Source organism: Pelophylax lessonae (assembly GCF_965119305.1).
Source record: "Pelophylax lessonae genome assembly, chromosome: 10".
NCBI lineage: Eukaryota > Metazoa > Chordata > Amphibia > Anura > Ranidae > Pelophylax > Pelophylax lessonae.
In genome coordinates this window covers 8,369,040-8,386,597 of record NC_138777.1, presented here as the reverse complement: position 1 = coordinate 8,386,597, position 17,558 = coordinate 8,369,040, and the positions used below count along the sequence as shown (strand labels likewise).

The 17,558-nt window shown below is 38.3% G+C and overlaps 1 protein-coding gene across 1 annotated transcript in view; it reads left to right on the top strand.

The window, feature by feature from the left end:
* ANO5 (anoctamin 5) overlaps positions 1-15,345 on the top strand; it is a gene marked incomplete at both ends in the record, with an annotated part of 184,803 nt that extends 169,458 nt beyond the window's left edge. The window contains 4 exons of the mRNA XM_082270529.1: positions 2,115-2,320; positions 4,416-4,597; positions 12,480-12,585; positions 15,121-15,345. Coding sequence (XP_082126655.1) covers positions 2,115-2,320; positions 4,416-4,597; positions 12,480-12,585; positions 15,121-15,345 — 719 coding nt within the window. The remainder of the gene's footprint in view (positions 1-2,114; positions 2,321-4,415; positions 4,598-12,479; positions 12,586-15,120) is intronic.
* Positions 15,346-17,558: the final 2,213 nt, after the last annotated feature.

Genomic DNA, 17,558 nt, shown 5'->3' with positions numbered 1-17,558 from the left:
GTGGATCAATCATGCTTTGGGGTTGTATTGCAGCCAGTGGCACAGGGAACATCTCAGGAGTAGAAGGAAAAATGGATTCAATAAAATTTCAGCACATTTTGGATGGTAACTTGATGCCATCTGTGAAAAAGCTGAAGTTAAAGGGAGGATGGCTTCTACAAATGGATAATGATCCTAAACACACCTCGAAATACACGGGGGATTACATCAAGAGGTGTCAACTGAAGGTTTTGCCATGGCCTTCACAATCTCCTGACCTCAACATAATTGAAAATCTATGGATAGACCTTAAAAGAGCAGTGCGTGACAGACAGCCCAGAAATCTCAAAGAACTGGAAGACTTTTGTAAGGAAGAATGGGCAAAGATACCTCAAACAAGAATTGAAAGACTCTTGGCTGGCTACAAAAAGCGTTTACAAGCTGTGATACTTGCCAAAGGGGGCAGTACAAGATATTAACTCTGCAGGGTGCCCAAACTTTTTCAGACGCCATTTTTTTGTTTTCTGTTATTTTGAAAGTGTAAATGATGGAAATGAAATCTAACTTTTGTTGACATATTATAAGAATGTCTAATCTGTAATTTGATGCCTTTTGGAGATTTTTTCCATCTTTCCTTGGCTTCTTTATGCACATTAATACAAATTTTTACCTGGGGTGCCCAAACTTTCGATCCCCACTGTATATAGTCCTACAGTTACAACCGGCCCTTTGAGGACAACCATAATGCTTGTCCTCAATAAAATTGAGTTTGACGCCCCTGTTCTAAACTAAAAGGCAAAAAAGACAAAGTAATTGGTATTATGTAAATGAAATGTGGTGATAAAATACTATTTTACCCTATGGCCTTGTAGCACGAGACTCTCACAATTGGAGGTTCAGAAGATTTAGAGGAGAACGAAGGCCACACCAAATGGTAGGAGAAGCTGGGAAACCCAACCGGCCCAGATACATATAGACTGATCTTTCTTTTACAGAACTCCATTGAGTTTAGGATCATTCCAAATTATTTCTTCATCTTAGAGATTCGTGTGACCTTGATGATGTGTTGGTTGTGTGGTTTCCATATAATAAACTGGTGGATGAAGAACTTATTTTGGATTCTCTACCACTAGTGTGTGTGGGGCTCTTGTTTTTTGCCCCCTGAGACTTTGTCACTCCACTTTGTTCAAATGCCAGGTCACATTGCCAGTTTAAATTCAACCGCTTGGATTTAGCTCCTCCTACAACTCTCTCTCTTTTACCCTTGGCCTTGTTGGACGAGACTCCCAGTTGGAGGTTCAAATAGATTAGGAGGAGAACACCAATGGTAGGAGAGACTGAAAAACCCAACCTGCTAAACTCCACCTCTTTTGGTGAACCCCCGCCCCTTCCATTCATTGGATTTCAGTTCTTTCAAGGCCATTTTTTTGGTCATGGTTAAATGTGACTAAAGGGTTGGCGTACTTCACATTTCTTCGAGAGACCTAAAAAGGCCCAACACTGTTTATTTCCCGTGATAATCGGGGGAGCATTGTTATTGTATCTCCTTTAGCTTGGAATGGCAGCCAATACAGAGGACCGATCCCCTTTACTTCTGTTACTTCCTCTGTAGAAGTCAGAGCTCTTCCATAAATATTTTGGAGGTTTTTTTATTATAAAAAAAAATATTTTGGAGGGTTTTTTATGGAAAAAGATAAAACAAATATTTTGGAGGGTCTTTTATGGACAAAAATAAATTAAAAAACATATATTGAAGGGGTTTTTATGGAAAAAAATAAAACAAATATTTTGGAGGGTTTTTTATGGAAAAAAATATATATATTTTGGAGGGTTTTTTTATGGAAAAAAAATAAAACAAATATTTTGGAGGGTCCTTTATGGAAAAAAATAAATTAAAAAATATTTTGGAGGGTTTTTTATGGAAAAAAAACTAAAAAAAATATATTGGAGGGTTTTTTTATGGAAAGAAAAATAAAAAAAATATTTTGGAGGGTTTTTTTATGGAAAGAAAAATAAAAAAAAATTTTGGAGGGTTTTTTATGGAAAGAAAAAAAATGTTTGGAGGGTTTTCTATGGAAAAAAAAATAAAAAAAATATTTTGGAGGGTTTTTCCTGACCCTCTTATTTCCTTCTAGTCATCCAGTTTGGCTTCATCACCCTCTTCGTGGCCTCCTTCCCGCTGGCACCTGTGCTCGCCCTGCTCAACAACATCCTAGAGATCCGCGTCGATGCCTGGAAGCTGACCTCGCAGTTCAGACGACCGTATGCAGCGAAGGCGCACAGCATCGGAGTGTGGCAGGAAATCCTCAACGCCATGGCCGTTCTCTCTGTGGTGACCAATGTAAGTGTACTAAGAGGACCGGTCTATTCTCATCCTTACATGTGAGGAACATGAGACTGTCTATTCCCATCCTTACATGTGGGAACATGAGACTGTCTATTCTCATCCTTACATGTGGGGAACATGAGACTGTCTATTCCCATCCTTACATGTGGGAACATGAGACTGTCTATTCTCATCCTTACATGTGGGGAACATGAGACTGTCTATTCTCATCCTTACATGTGAGGAACATGAGACTGTATTTTCCCATCCTTACATGTGAGGAACATGAGACTGTCTATTCCCATCATTACATGTGAGGAACATGAGACTGTCTATTCTCATCATTACATGTGAGGAACACGAGACTGTCTATTCTCATCCTTACATGTGAGGAACACGAGACTGTCTATTCCCATCCTTACATGTGGAGAACATGAGACTGTCTATTCCCATCCTTACATGTGGAGAACATGAGACTGTCTATTCTCATCCTTACATGTGAGGAACATGAGACTGTCTATTCCCATCCTTACATGTGGGGAACATGAGACTGTCTATTCCCATCCTTACATGTGAGGAACATGAGACTGTCTATTCCCATCCTTACATGTGGGGAACATGAGACTGTCTATTCCCATCCTTACACGTGAGGAACATGAGACTGTCTATTCCCATCCTTACACGTGAGGAACATGAGACTGTCTATTCCCATCCTTACACGTGAGGAACATGAGACTGTCTATTCCCATCCTTACACGTGAGGAACATGAGACTGTCTATTCCCATCCTTACATGTGAGGAACATGAGACTGTCTATTCCCATCCTTACATGTGAGGAACATGAGACTGTCTATTCCCATCCTTACATGTGGGGAACATTAGACTGTCTATTCCCATCCTTACATGTGAGGAACATGAGACTGTCTATTCTCATCCTTACATGTGAGGAACATGAGACTGTCTATTCCTTTCCTTACATGTGAGGAACATGAGACTGTCTATTCCCATCCTTACATGTGGGATACATGAGACTGTCTATTCCTTTCCTTACATGTGAGGAACATGAGACTGTCTATTCCCATCCTTACATGTGGGGAACATGAGACTGTCTATTCTCATTCTTACATGTGAGGAACATGAGACTGTCTATTCCCATCCTTACATGTGGGGAACATGAGACTGTCTATTCTCATCCTTACATGTGAGGAACATGAGACTGTCTATTCCCATCCTTACATGTGAGGAACATGAGACTGTCTATTCCCATCCTTACACGTGAGGAACATGAGACTGTCTATTCCCATCCTTACATGTGGGGAACATGAGACTGTCTATTCTCATTCTTACATGTGAGGAACATGAGACTGTCTATTCCCATCCTTACATGTGGGGAACATGAGACTGTCTATTCTCATCCTTACATGTGAGGAACATGAGACTGTCTATTCCCATCCTTACATGTGAGGAACATGAGACTGTCTATTCCCATCCTTACATGTGAGGAACATGAGACTGTCTATTCTCATCCTTACATGTGAGGAACATGAGACTGTCTATTCCCATCCTTACATGTGAGGAACATGAGACTGTCTATTCCCATCCTTACATGTGAGGAACATGAGACTGTCTATTCTCATCCTTACATGTGAGGAACATGAGACTGTCTATTCCCATCCTTACATGTGAGGAACATGAGACTGTCTATTCTCATCCTTACATGTGAGGAACATGAGACTGTCTATTCCCATCCTTACATGTGAGGAACATGAGACTGTCTATTCCCATCCTTACATGTGAGGAACATGAGACTGTCTATTCCCATCCTTACATGTGAGGAACATGAGACTGTCTATTCCAATCCCTACTATTACAAAGTGTAATAATCACCTGATCAGCAGATTGCACAGCTAAAATCTGCAGTCATTTAGCAGTTGTGAACACTCATGTGATCCGACTTTGATGCAAATTCAGCCATACAATCTGCATGTGACTTGCAGTGCGGTGTGACTCCCATGCGATATCTGACATCACATATATGTGTGAACCGGCACTCAGGATTTACATTGACGCCCCTTTATTATTTCTATATTTGATGATTTTCCTCCCTTAGGCTTTTATCGTGGCTTTCACCTCAGACATGATCCCGCGTCTCGTCTATTATTACGCCTACTCTGAAAACGAGAGAATCCCGATGTCCGGCTACATCAATAGCAGCCTCTCCGTCTTCGACGTTTCCGAATTTAACAACAAAAGCATGCCGCTGGAAAACCTCATGAACGTCACCCAGTGCAGGTGGGAGGAGCCATCGTTCCGTCAGACCGTTCTTCATCCTGATTATTTCATTGCAGTTCATTGTAGAACGCAGGAGGGCGCTATTCTGGAAATTTCTACATCATCTGTATGACAGCATCGGGTCTTCCTTTCATTCCAAACAGAAGTTAGAGTTTATATGTTCTCCCAGCATTCACCTGGGAGTTTCCACCCACAGCTCATAAGATACTGGAGGATTCCCCGTCCCATGCAGCAATGTCAGGAGCATTTTATCAGGGACACTATTTGGTCTTTTTTAAGTAGAACTGAAGGTCCTTTTTTCATTTTGAGTTAGAGAGGGTTTTCCTTTTTTTTTCATCTGTGTCCCTTTGGGGAGATTTACCTTTACTTCCTGTTCCATAGTAAAAATGGGAAGTAAGAGGAAATCCCTCCAAAGTAAGGGAATGCCTGGTTGTCTCCAGAACTAGTGTCCCCATTGGAAGATTTCCCTTCGCTTCCTGTCCCATAGCCAAAACAGGAAGTGAGAAGTTCCTCCAAAGTGAGGGAATCTCTTGTTGTCACCAGATCTAGTGTCTCCATTGGAAGATTTCCCTTCGCTTCCTGTCCCATAGCCAAAACAGGAAGTGAGAAGTTCCTCCAAAGTGAGGGAATCTCTTGTTGTTACCAGATCTAGTGTTCACGTTGGAAGATTTTCCTTCACTTCCTGTCCCATAGCCAAAACAGGAAGTGAGAAGTTCCTCCAAAGTGAGGGAATCTCTTGTTGTCACCAGATCTAGTGTCCCCATTGGAAGATTTCCCTTCACTTCCTGTCCCATAGCCAAAACAGGAAGTGGGAAGCTCCGCCAAAGTGAGGGAATCACTTGTTGTTACCAGATCTAGTGTTCACGTTGGAAGATTTTCCTTCACTTCCTGTCCAAAAGTAAAAACAGGAAGTGAGAAGTTCCTCCAAAGTGAAGGAATCCCTTGCTGTCACCTGATCTGGTGTTCACATTTGGAAGATTTTCCATCACTTCCTGTCCCATAGTCAAAACAGGAAGTAAGAGGAAATTCCCCCAAATTGAGGGAATCCCTTGTTGTCACCTGACCTAGTGTCCCCATTGGAAGATTTCCCTCCTTTTCCTGTCCCATAGCCAAAACAGCAAGTAAGAAGAAGTTCCTCCAAAGTGAGGGAATCTCTTGTAGTCACCAGATCTGGTGTCCCCATCAAAATATTTCACTTCTATTCCTTTCCCATATCCAAAACAGAAAGTAAGAGGACATTTCTCCAAAGTGAAGGCATCTCTTGTTGTCACCAGATCTAGTGTCCCCATTGGAAGATTTCCCTTTTATTCCTGTTCCTTGTTCAAAACATGAAGTAAGAGGAAATTCCCCCAAAGTGAGGGAATCCCTTGTTGTCACCTAACCCAGTGTCCCCATTACAAGATTTCCATTCTTTTCCCGGCCATGTCATAAACAGGAAGTAAGAGGAAATCTCTGCAAAGTGAGGGAATCCCTAGTTGTCACCTGAAATAGTGTCACCATTGGAAGTTTTTTCCCTCTATTCCTGTCCCATATCCAAAACAGGAAGTAAGAGGAAATCTCTGCAAAGTGAGGGAATCCCTAGTTGTCACCTGAAATAGTGTCACCATTGGAAGTTTTTTCCCTCTATTCCTGTCCCATATCCAAAACAGGAAGTAAGAGGAAATCTCTGCAAAGTGAGGGAATCCCTGGTTGTCCCCATTGGAAGATTTCCCTTCTATTCCTGTCTCGTATTCAAAACAGGAAGTGAGAGGAAATTCCTTGAAAGTGAGGGAATCCCTAGTTGTCCCCATTGGAAGATTGCTTCTATTTCTGTTCTTGTGACAACAAAAAATGTTGGATTTTCCTTTACTTAGGGTGATAACGGTAACAGGACAGATAGAAAGTGACTCCTGATAACGGGGACACAGACTGCAATAAAAACCCGACAGGGGTTCTAATCCATCTCAACTCCATACAAATCTACAACAAATCTTCCTTCATTTATATTTCAATTAAACTTCAACTATAATTAAAGGCAAAACTTTTGTTTTAGTTTTGGATGAGGTGCGGGGGAGGGGGGTGTTAGAACCCCTGTCAGCTTTTATTGCTGTCTGTGTCCCCATAGAGAAGATTCTCCGTCTCTATTTGTCCCGTTTAATGTTATCATTAACCATTTCCGGACCATCTGCCGCATATATACTGCCCGGCTGCACAAAATCACACATGTACGTAATTCTGTGCGGGAGATGTCGGGGGTGCGAGCGCTGTGATTGGACACCGCAGGAGCCAATCAGCGGGTACGGCATCCGCAATGGAAGAAGGCAGAGCGCCGTTCTGTCACAGAGGAAGAGAGAGAGATCTGTGTTTCAGCTAAGCAGGAACACAGATCTCTCTTTTCCTCTATTGCATCCATCCCACACAGTTAGAAAGCACTCCGTAGGGCATTGATGGTGAACCTTGGCACCGCAGATGTTTTGGAACTACATTTCCCATGATGCTCGTGCACTCTGCAGTGTAGTTGAGCATCATGGGAAATGTAGTTCCAATACATCTGCGGTGCCAAGGTTCCCCATCACTGGAGCACACTTAACCCCATGGTGTTAACCCCTTCCCTGCCTGTGTCCTATATACAGCATTTTTGTTTAAGCACTGATCACTGTATTGGTGTCACTCGTCCCCAAAAAAGTGTCAGATTTGTCCGCCGCAATCCCGCTAAAAATCGCTGATCGCCGCCAAAAAAAAAATAAAAAGTCCATAAACCTTTCCCATAGTTTGTAGATGCGATAACTTTTGCACAAACCAATCAAAATACTTTTCTTGGGATTTTTTTTTACCAAAAATATGTAGCAGAATACAAATTGGCCTAAAAGCATGAAAAAATTAGATTTTTAAAATTTTTTTGGGAATGTTATATAGCAGAAAGTGAAAAATATTGTTTTTTTTTTTTTTTTTGTTTTTTTTTTCAGAATTGTCACTTTTTTGTTTATAGCACAAAAAACAAAAATCGCACAGGTGATCAAATACCGCCAAAAGAAAGCTCTGTTTGTGGGAAAAAAAGGCCATCAATTTTATTTGGGTACAGCGTCGCACGACCGCGCAATTGTCAGTTAATGTAACGCAGTGCCGAATCGCAAAAAAATGTGCCTGGTCAGGAAGGGGGGGAAATCCTTCTGGTCTCAAAGTGGTTAATGGCGGAAGGATTTGCCCCCTCAATGACCAGGCCATTTTTTGCGATTCGGCACTGCGTTACTTTAACTGACAATTGCGCGGTCGTGCGACGCTGTACCCAAATAAAATTGATGTCCTTTTTTTCCCACAAACAGAGCTTTCTTTTGGTGGTATTTGATCATCTGTGCGATTTTTATTTTTTGTGCTATAAACAAAAAAAGAGCGACAATTTGTAAAAAAAAAAAAAAAAAAAAAAAACAATATTTTTCACTTTCTGATATATAACATTCCCCAAAAAAAATTTAAAAATCTAATTTTTTTCATGCTTTTAGGCCAATTTGTATTCTGCTACATATTTTTGGGGAAAAAAAATCACAATAAGCGTATTTTGATTGGTTTGCGCAAAAGTTATCGCATCTACAAACTACGGGAAAGATTTATATCCCGTGGATCGGCATCCCTGCTGCCTAGTGCCCGCATGCCCCCAGGACCACTACCGCGTACCGATGTACCCATAAGTCGATTTGCAATACCCGAGCCAACCTGCCGCAGTATATATGCAGCGGGCGGTCGGCAAGTGGTTAAAGTTACTCAGTGCTGTATCACAAAAAATGGCCTGATCATTAAAAGGGGGGTAAAACCTTCCGTGGTTAAAAGAAAAAAAAAAGTAAAAGAAAATCCCAATTTTGGGTTGTCCCAAGAAAAATTATAGAGCGAAAATCCTCCATTGGGGACCTGGGGGTGGGGGGGTCCCCAAGGAATTCCCTTAATTTGCAGGGATTTCCTCTCACTTCCTGTTTGGCTATGGGACAGGAAGTGAAGGGAAATCTTCGCAATGGGACACAGATGGCAAAAAAAAAAAAAAAAAAAAACGGACAGGCATTATAACCCCTCCCTTACTTTATCCAAACTGAAAAAAAAAAAAACAAAGTTTTTCCTTTAGTTCTACTTTAAATCATATTTTCTGTATTAACTTTGGAAATACATCTACTGTGTTAAGTGCTGAGAGCTCTAAAGACCTATTTTGTGGGACAGAGTAGGGAAGGGTTAACATTTTTGTCAGGTTTTTAAATCTGTTTGTGACCCCATTAGAAGGATTTTCATTCACTTCCTGTCCCTGTGACACCCAGACAGGAAATAGTGTGCGGGATGGGCAGGCAGAGACTGCAATAGAGAAATTACATTTTAAATCTTCCTCACTCTTCCAAAAATGTGTTCCTGTCTGTGACCCCCTTTGGAAAGATTTCCCATCATTTCCTGTTCTGACAAAAAGTGAGGGAAACATTTCTTCAATAGGGACACCGAATGCAATAAAAGAATTCAGTGAAATCCTCTTCTCTGAATATATGGAGGAGAAGAGGTCAGGAATTGGCATTTGTAAGAATCTGAATCCCCAGAATGGAGAATCTCAGAATCTCACCTCTCAGGGATGGCTGTGTGTGCTGATATCTGACTTGTATTCTCTCCCTGTCAGAGCAGAAATGTCAGCCCACGGTCACACTGTGTGGCCCCATTCACACCTCAGAGTTTTGTGGCTCCAAAATGCTGGAGGCGAATAAAATCAATTCTTTTCTATGGAGATCATTCACATTTCCACTCCGAGTCACCGGAAGCCAAACGCCCGGCGCTCAGGAAAGTTCTGGAGCTTTTTTTGTGGTTTGAATCGGGCAAATTGGTGCGTTTTTTGATCCATAGAAATGCATGGAAACTCTTGAATCGAGCGTTTTTATAGCATTTTGTCACACATTTTTGAGCGTTTTTCTGCTCAATCGCAACAATTAAATTAAAAGAAATATAAATAAATAAATAACTAAAAAAAAAAAAAATCAAAAATTAAATAAATAAATAAAAACCCTAAACACAACCCATAATAATAAACCCCAATATTAACCCCTGATCCTAACCCTGAACTCTAAAATTGACCCCTAACCCTAAAATTAACCTCTACTATTAACCCCTAACCCTAATATTACCTTTAACTCTAATCCTAAACCCTTAAATTAACCTCTAACCCTAACATTTAAACCTAGCCCTAATACTAATCTCTAACCCCAAATATTAACCCATAACCCTAATATTGACCCCTAACCCTAATATCCCTTAACCCTAATATTAACCCCTAACTCCAATCCTAAACCCTAAAATTAACCTCTAACCCTAATATTAAAACCTAGCCCTAATACTAACCCCTAACTCTAATCTTTACTCCTTGCCCTAAGATTGACCCCATAATCCTAATATTAACCCCTAACCCTAGTATTACCCCCTAACCCTAATATCCCCTAACCCTAATATTAACCCCGAACTCTAATCCTAAACCTTATAATTAACCCCTAACCCTAATAAACCCTAACCCTTATAACGCCTAACCCTAATATCCCCTAACCCTAATATTAACCCCTAACCCTAATATCCCCTAACCCTAATATCCCCTAACCATAATATTAACCCCTAACTCTAATAGTAACCCCTATCCCTAATATCCCTTAACCCTAATATCCCCTAACCCTAATATCCCCTAACCCTAATATTAACCCCTAACCCTAATATTATCCCCTAACCCTAATATCCCCTAACCATAATATTAACCCCTAACTCTAATATTAACCCCTAACCCTAATCCTAAACCCTATAATTAACCCCTAACCCTAATATTACCCCTAACCCTAATATTACCCCGAAACCCTAATATTAACCCTTAACAATAAAACCTAACCCTAATAAACCCTAATATTAAGCCCTAACTCTAATATTAAGCCCTAACCCTAATATCCCCTAACCCTAATATTAACCCCAACCCTAATATCCCCTAACCCTAATATTAACCCCTAACCCTAATATTACCCCGAAACCCTAATATTAACCCCTAACCCTAATATTAAGCCCTAACCCTTATATCCCCTAACCCTAATATTAACCCCTAACCCTAATATCCCCTAACCCTAATATTAACCCCTAACCCTAATATTAAGCCCTAACCCTTATATCCCCTAACCCTAATATTAACCCCTAACCCTAATATCCCCTAACCCTAATATTAACCCCTAACCCTAATATTATCCCCTAACCCTAATATTATCCCCTAACCCTAATATTAACCCCTATCCCTAATATCCCTTAACCCTAATATCCCCTAACCCTAATATTATCCCCTAACCCTAATATCCCCTAACCATAATATTAACCCCTAACTCTAATATTAACCCCTAACCCTAATCCTAAACCCTATAATTAACCCCTAACCCTAATATTACCCCTAACCCTAATATTACCCCGAAACCCTAATATTAACCCTTAACAATAAAACCTAACCCTAATAAACCCTAATATTAACCCCTAACCCTAATATTAAGCCCTAACCCTAATATCCCCTAACCCTAATATTAACCCCTAACCCTTATATCCCCTAACCCTAATATTAACCCCTAACCCTAATATCCCCTAACCCTAATATTAACCCCTAACCCTAATATTAACCCCTAACCCTAATATTATCCCCTAACCCTAATATTAACCCCTATCCCTAATATCCCCTAACCCTAATATTAACCCCTAACCCTAATATTAACCCCTAACCCTAATATCCCCTAACCCTAATATTAACCCCTAACTCTAATATTAACCCCTAACCCTAATCCTAAACCCTATAATTAACCCCTAACCCTAATATTACCCCTAACCCTAATATTACCCCGAAACCCTAATATTAAGCCCTAATTATAATATTAACCCCAAATCCTAAAATTAATTGCTGATATTAACCCCTAATCCGATTCCTAACCCCTAACTCTAATATAAACCCCTAACCCTAATCTTAAAACCTAGCCCTAACATTACCTCTAACCTAATAAAAAAATAAATAAATAAATTAACCCCTAATCTTTAACCCCAAACAAAAAAAAGTAAAAAAAAAAAAAAAAAGCTGAAACACCTAGCAACAACTGATGATATTTTTTCTCTATTGGCTAATTTAAAAAACGCCAAAGATCAAAAAAGCTTTAAAAAACTCTGTACACAAACGCTCGGAAAAGGCCTGAAAAAACGCTCAGCAATGCGACGCTCAGCCTAAGGCCCCATGGAAGTCATCTTGTCTCCTGCCTGATATCAGAGATGATTACAGACCCTGTCCTATAGTTATTTAGGTACATAGTTAGTCAGGTTGAAAAAAAAGAGTCCAAACTTACGTTTTTTTTTAAGTGACAATTTTCCCCTCCTCAAGATTTCAGCTCTGGGCTCAGGCAGGACACCGGGCAGCCTACAGTGGTACCTTACAGCCTGAAATTGGACTGATGTGCTCTGTGACAGGGAGAAAATACAAGTGAGTAATGGCACAAGCAGCCATCCCTGAGAGGCTGGAGAATCAGATTCCTACAAATGCCCATTCTTCAGTAGTACTCTTTTAGCTGTAACGCGTTTCAGTATAGGACCAGAAACCCACCTTGTTCCGAAATACTAATTCCAACGAACTTTTAGCAATCTATTCAGTCCGCTTTAATAAGTCCGGTCTAGGAGTAGATATCTGCTGTTACTTTGCTTGCTACTTCCTCTGTGTGCCCCTCTGAAACTGGTTTCACTTTGCAGTTTGCTCCTCCAGAACCCAAGAAAATGTTATCTAGGCCTCACTGTCATTAGAGGATAGAAGAGAGTTTTTTTATTACAATGGAGTGTCTATCAGTAGAGAATCCTTGGTGATCCTCCAAGTCAATGAAAGATTCTTTGTTTTTCTGTTGACCAGATACCGGGATTACCGCTATCCTCCGGAACACGAGAGGAGATACCTGCACACCATGCAGTACTGGCACGTCCTGGCTGCTAAAATGGCCTTCATCATCATTATGGAGGTAAGTGCACCTGTGATGGCGCCAACATACCACCATCTTGGAGAAAAGATTCACTGTGTCGGTCAGGGGGGGGGGCAGACTGGCAACTTTTGGCCCAGGGGGCAAGTACAAACCAGAGGCCCATGGTGTAGCGACTCGGCCCCCCTCCCCCTCTCCCAGTCCTCCTCCTGACCCCCATTCCAGGCCCTCCTTCGCAAACCAACGTAGCTCTACGTCAGTCACGTGCCTGCAGCTAGGGGGCGAGCAGCGGAGACCCCGATGCACAGGGCAGGCATCTCCGATTGCCGCCTGACACCCGCGATCGCTTCCTGCTGAGAGAGAAGAACGGTCAGCTGTTGTAAACACAGCTGACCGTTCTTCTCCCTGGAATGATCACAGAGCGCCTGTGATCCTTCTATATGGGAACACAGGTCTCTATGGTCATTTTACAAGCCACGCCCCCCATACAGTTAGAAACACGCCCCTAGGCTTACATTTAACCCCTTGATCACCCACTGTTAACCCCTTCCCTGCCAGTGTCATTATTACAGTAACAGTGAATATTTTTAGCACTGATTGCTGTAGTAATGTCACTGGTCCCCCCAAAAGTGTCAAAAAAATGTCAGTTAGAGGTCCGATCTGTCCGCCGCAATGTCGCAGTCCCGCTAAAAATCACAGATCGCCGCCATTACTAGTAAAAAAATAAAAATTACATAAATCTTTCCTGTAGTTAGTAGACGTGATAACTTTTGCGCAAACCAATCAAAATACGCTTATTGTGATTTTTTCTTTTTTTTTTTTTTTACCAAAAATATGTAGCAGAAAACAAATTCACCTAAAACTGTAAAAAAAAAAATTTTTTTTTTATTTTTTTTTAAAATTGGGAATGTTATATAGCAGAATGTGAAAATAATGTTTTTTAAATTTTCAGTCTTTTTCATTTATTTAGCAAAATATATATATATATATATATATATATAAAAAACTAGCGGTGGTTAAATACCACCAAAAGAAAGCTCTATTTTGGTGAAAATAGATGATAAAAATGTCACTAAATAATATACACGGATTTAGGTTATTTTCACCAAAGAGATGTAGCAGAATACATTTTGGCCTAAATTTATTAAGAACAATTATTTAGTTGCAAAATTTTATAACAGAAACAAAGAATTATTTTTTTACATTTTCAGTCTTTTTCATTTATTTACCAAAATATAAAAAAAAAAAAAACTAGCGGTGAACCAAAAGAAAGCTCTATTTGTGTGAAAAAAGATGATAAAAATGTCACTAAATAATATACACTGATTTGGGTTATTTTCACCAAAGAATTGTAACAGAATACATTTTGGCCTAACTTTATGAAGAACAAATATTTAGTTGCAAAATTTTATAAACGAAACAAAGAATTTTTTTTTAAATTTTCAGTCTTTTTCATTTATTTAGCAAAATATTAAAAAAAAAACTATAAAAAAAACTAGCGGTGGTTAAATACCACCAAAAGAAAGCTGTATTTGTGTGAAAAAAGATAATAAAAATGTCACTAAATAATATACACTGATTTGGGCTATTTTTACCAAAGAAATGTAGCAGAATACATTTTGGCCTAAATTTATGAAGAACGATTATTTATTTGCAAAATTTTATAACAGAAGCAAAGATTTTTTTTTTTTTTTTAACATTTTCAGTCTTTCATTTATTTAGCAAAATATACAAAGAATTTTTTTTTTACATTTTCAGTCTTTTTCATTTAGTTAGTTATTAATTTAGTTAGTTATATATATATATATATATATATATATATATATATATATATATATATATAAAGAAAAAAATAGTGGTGAAGCAAAAGAAAGCTCTCTTTGTGTGAAAAAAAGATGGTAAAAATGTCACTAAATAATATACACTGATTTGGGTTATTTTCACCAAAGAAATGTAGCAGAATAAATTTTGGCCTAAATTTATGAAGAACAATTATTTAGTTGCAAAATTTTATAACAGAAACACAGAATGTTTTTTTTTTTTTTTTTACATTTTCAGTCTTTTTCATTTATTTAGCAAAATATAAAAAAAATCTAGCAGTGGTTAAATACCACCAAAAGAAAGCTCAATTTGTGTGAAAAAAAGATGATAAAAATGTCACTAAATAATATACACTGATTTGGGTTATTTTCACCAAAGAAATGTAGCAGAATACATTTTGGCCTAAATTTATGAAGAACAATTATTTAGTTGCAAAAGTTTATAACAGAAACAAAGAATTTAAAAAAAATTCAGTCTTTTTATAACAGAAACAAAGAATTTTTTTTTTTTAATTTTCAGTCTTTTTCATTTATTTAGCTAAATATAAAAAAAAAAAAAAACTAGCGGTGGTTAAATACCACCAAAAGAAAGCTGTATTTGTGTGAAAAAAAGATGATAAAATGTCATATGGGTTTTGTCATTCAAAGTGTGAAAAGCTGAAAATTGCCCTGGGCAGGAAGAGGGGAAAAGTTTCCGGTATTGAAGTGGTAAAATGAACATTATTATAATTAAGGTGAATTTGTGTCCTGCTTGCAGCACGTGGTGTTCCTGGTGAAGTTCTTCGTGGCTTGGCTGATTCCAGACGTCCCGTCAGAAGTGAAGGCCAGAATCAAACGTGAGAAGTACCTGACGCAGAAGATCCTTCACGAATACGAGTTGTGCAAGCTGAAGGAGAAGCTCAGCGAGAAGAACAACTGTGCCGAGGTGGCCAAGGAGGTCATCGCCTCGGAAGAGAAAGCCCAGCTCTCCGCCGCCATGTAACAGCGGCCGACCTTCCCTCTACGAACACTCGACACTTTGACGCCGGATACGAAGCCATGAACTAGACGGACATTTTATGTCTGATGACGTAACGGTGAAAGTGCTGAAACCAAAAACGTTCTACAACATTTTATGGCGATATTTCTGGAGTTGAACTCCTCCGTCACAGCTGCTCTTGTGTATGGTGGTCACCAAAAATCACCGCGTATCACATATCACACCGCATTATGAATTTATGTGTCTAACAAAGTCAACAGGTTTACGGGGGGCCCTCAAAGGGCCACAAATCATCAACGTAACACCAAAAAGCCAACTGCCTAACCTTAAATATTTAGGCAGAACTCCAGTTTGATTTATTTTTAATTGCCACCACCATACCCTGAAATGAGAAGAAGGCTACTGGAGTGGTCACGTGACCGCTACATTACATTCCTAAAAAATAAAAAGTATTTATTCAGAAATGTAAGAAATAAGGAGTACGTAGTCCAGGGGTAGGGGAGGGGGCTGGGGGAAAGGATTACTTTAACGCTCGGAGTTCTGTTTTGGATTGGCTATTTTTGAGTTACTCGCGGAATCCCATCGACGACGTTGACATGGCATTGCGCCAATATTTCGTGGCTAGAGCCGATCGTTCTATTCTGAGCCATACACCTTTGTTTTCCTTTGCACTCTACAATCCTCTTGTAGGCTTTTTGACCGTCAACAGGTTTTAAATTCGGCAAAACCTTCTGGTCTTGAAAAACTCTAAAAAGGTAGCCAACAATGTGACTTATTACCATGAGGTATATTTTATGATCAGCTGTGCACTATATACATTTTTTTTTTTTTTTTTAATAGTGTGGGGCTTTTTTTTTTTTTTTTTAATACCGTGAAGGCTTGATTTTTTTATTTTTTTTTTTATACCATTGGGATTTTTTTCCCCTACCATAGGCCTTTTTCTTAGTTGCAGACATTTTTGTTTCAATCATTTTTATTGAAGTTTTTCAAAGAACAAAGAAGCATACAAAATACAGCAAAGTGTGGCACAACAGTAGTTGCAGACATTTTATTTTTTTTATTTTTTTTAGAACAGCAAGTCAACAACTTGATAGATGCAAAAAAAAAAAAAAAAAATGCTTTTCTTAAGTACATTTGGGATTTTTTGAAGAAAATTTCAATGGTTGCCCTTTTTTTTAAAGCATTGAACATTTATTTCAAAATATCCTTTTAAAAATAAATACTGAATTAGTCATTTTAAAAAAATGGAACTGTTGGTTGTGAATTTTTAGGCGGTGCACCTTTATTTTAAAGTCCTTTTAAAAGAAATGCAAAATTAATTATTTAGAAAAAAAAATATTTTTATTTTTCATACCATAGCACTATTTACTTTTCTTTTTTTTTTTTTTTTTAGTTAGAGCCATCATTAAAATATGTTTAGATTGGCAAGTCAAAAAAATGACTAGATAGACATAAAACATCTGTTTGATAGATAACAAAAAAACTGCTGATCTTAAGTACATTTGGGATTTTTTGAAGAAAATTTCAACGGTTGCCCTTTTTTTTTTTTAAGCAATGAACATTTATTTAAAAAAATCCTTTTAAAAATAAATGCTAGTCATTTTAAAAAATGGAACTGTTGGTTGTGAATTTTTAAGTGGGGCACCTTTATTTCAAATTCCTTTAAAAAAGAAATGCAAAATAATTTTTGTTTTGTTGGAGCCATTGTTAAAATATGTTTAGATTGGCAAGTTAAAATAATGACTAGATAGACATAAAACATCTGTTTGATAGATAACAAAAAAACTGCTGATCTTAAGTACATTGGGGATTTTTTGAAGAAAATTTCAACGGTTGCACATTTTTTCTTTTTTAAGCATTGAACATTTATTTAAAAAAAATCCCTTTAAAGATAAATGCTGAATTTGTCATTTTAAAAAATGGAACTGTTGCTCGTGAATTAGGCGGTGCACCTTTATTTTAAAGTCCTTTTAAAAAGAATTGCAAAATTATTAATTTAGAAGAAAAATTATTTTTGTCTTTCATATTATAGGACTATTTACTTTTTTTTTTTTATAGTTGGAGCCATTGTTAAAATATGTTTAGATTGGCAAGTCAAAAAATGACTAGATAGACAGACATAAAACATCTGTTTGATAGATAACAAAAAAACTGCAGATCTTAAGTACATTTGGGATTTTTTGAAGAAAATTTCAACGGTTGCCCCTTTTTTTTTT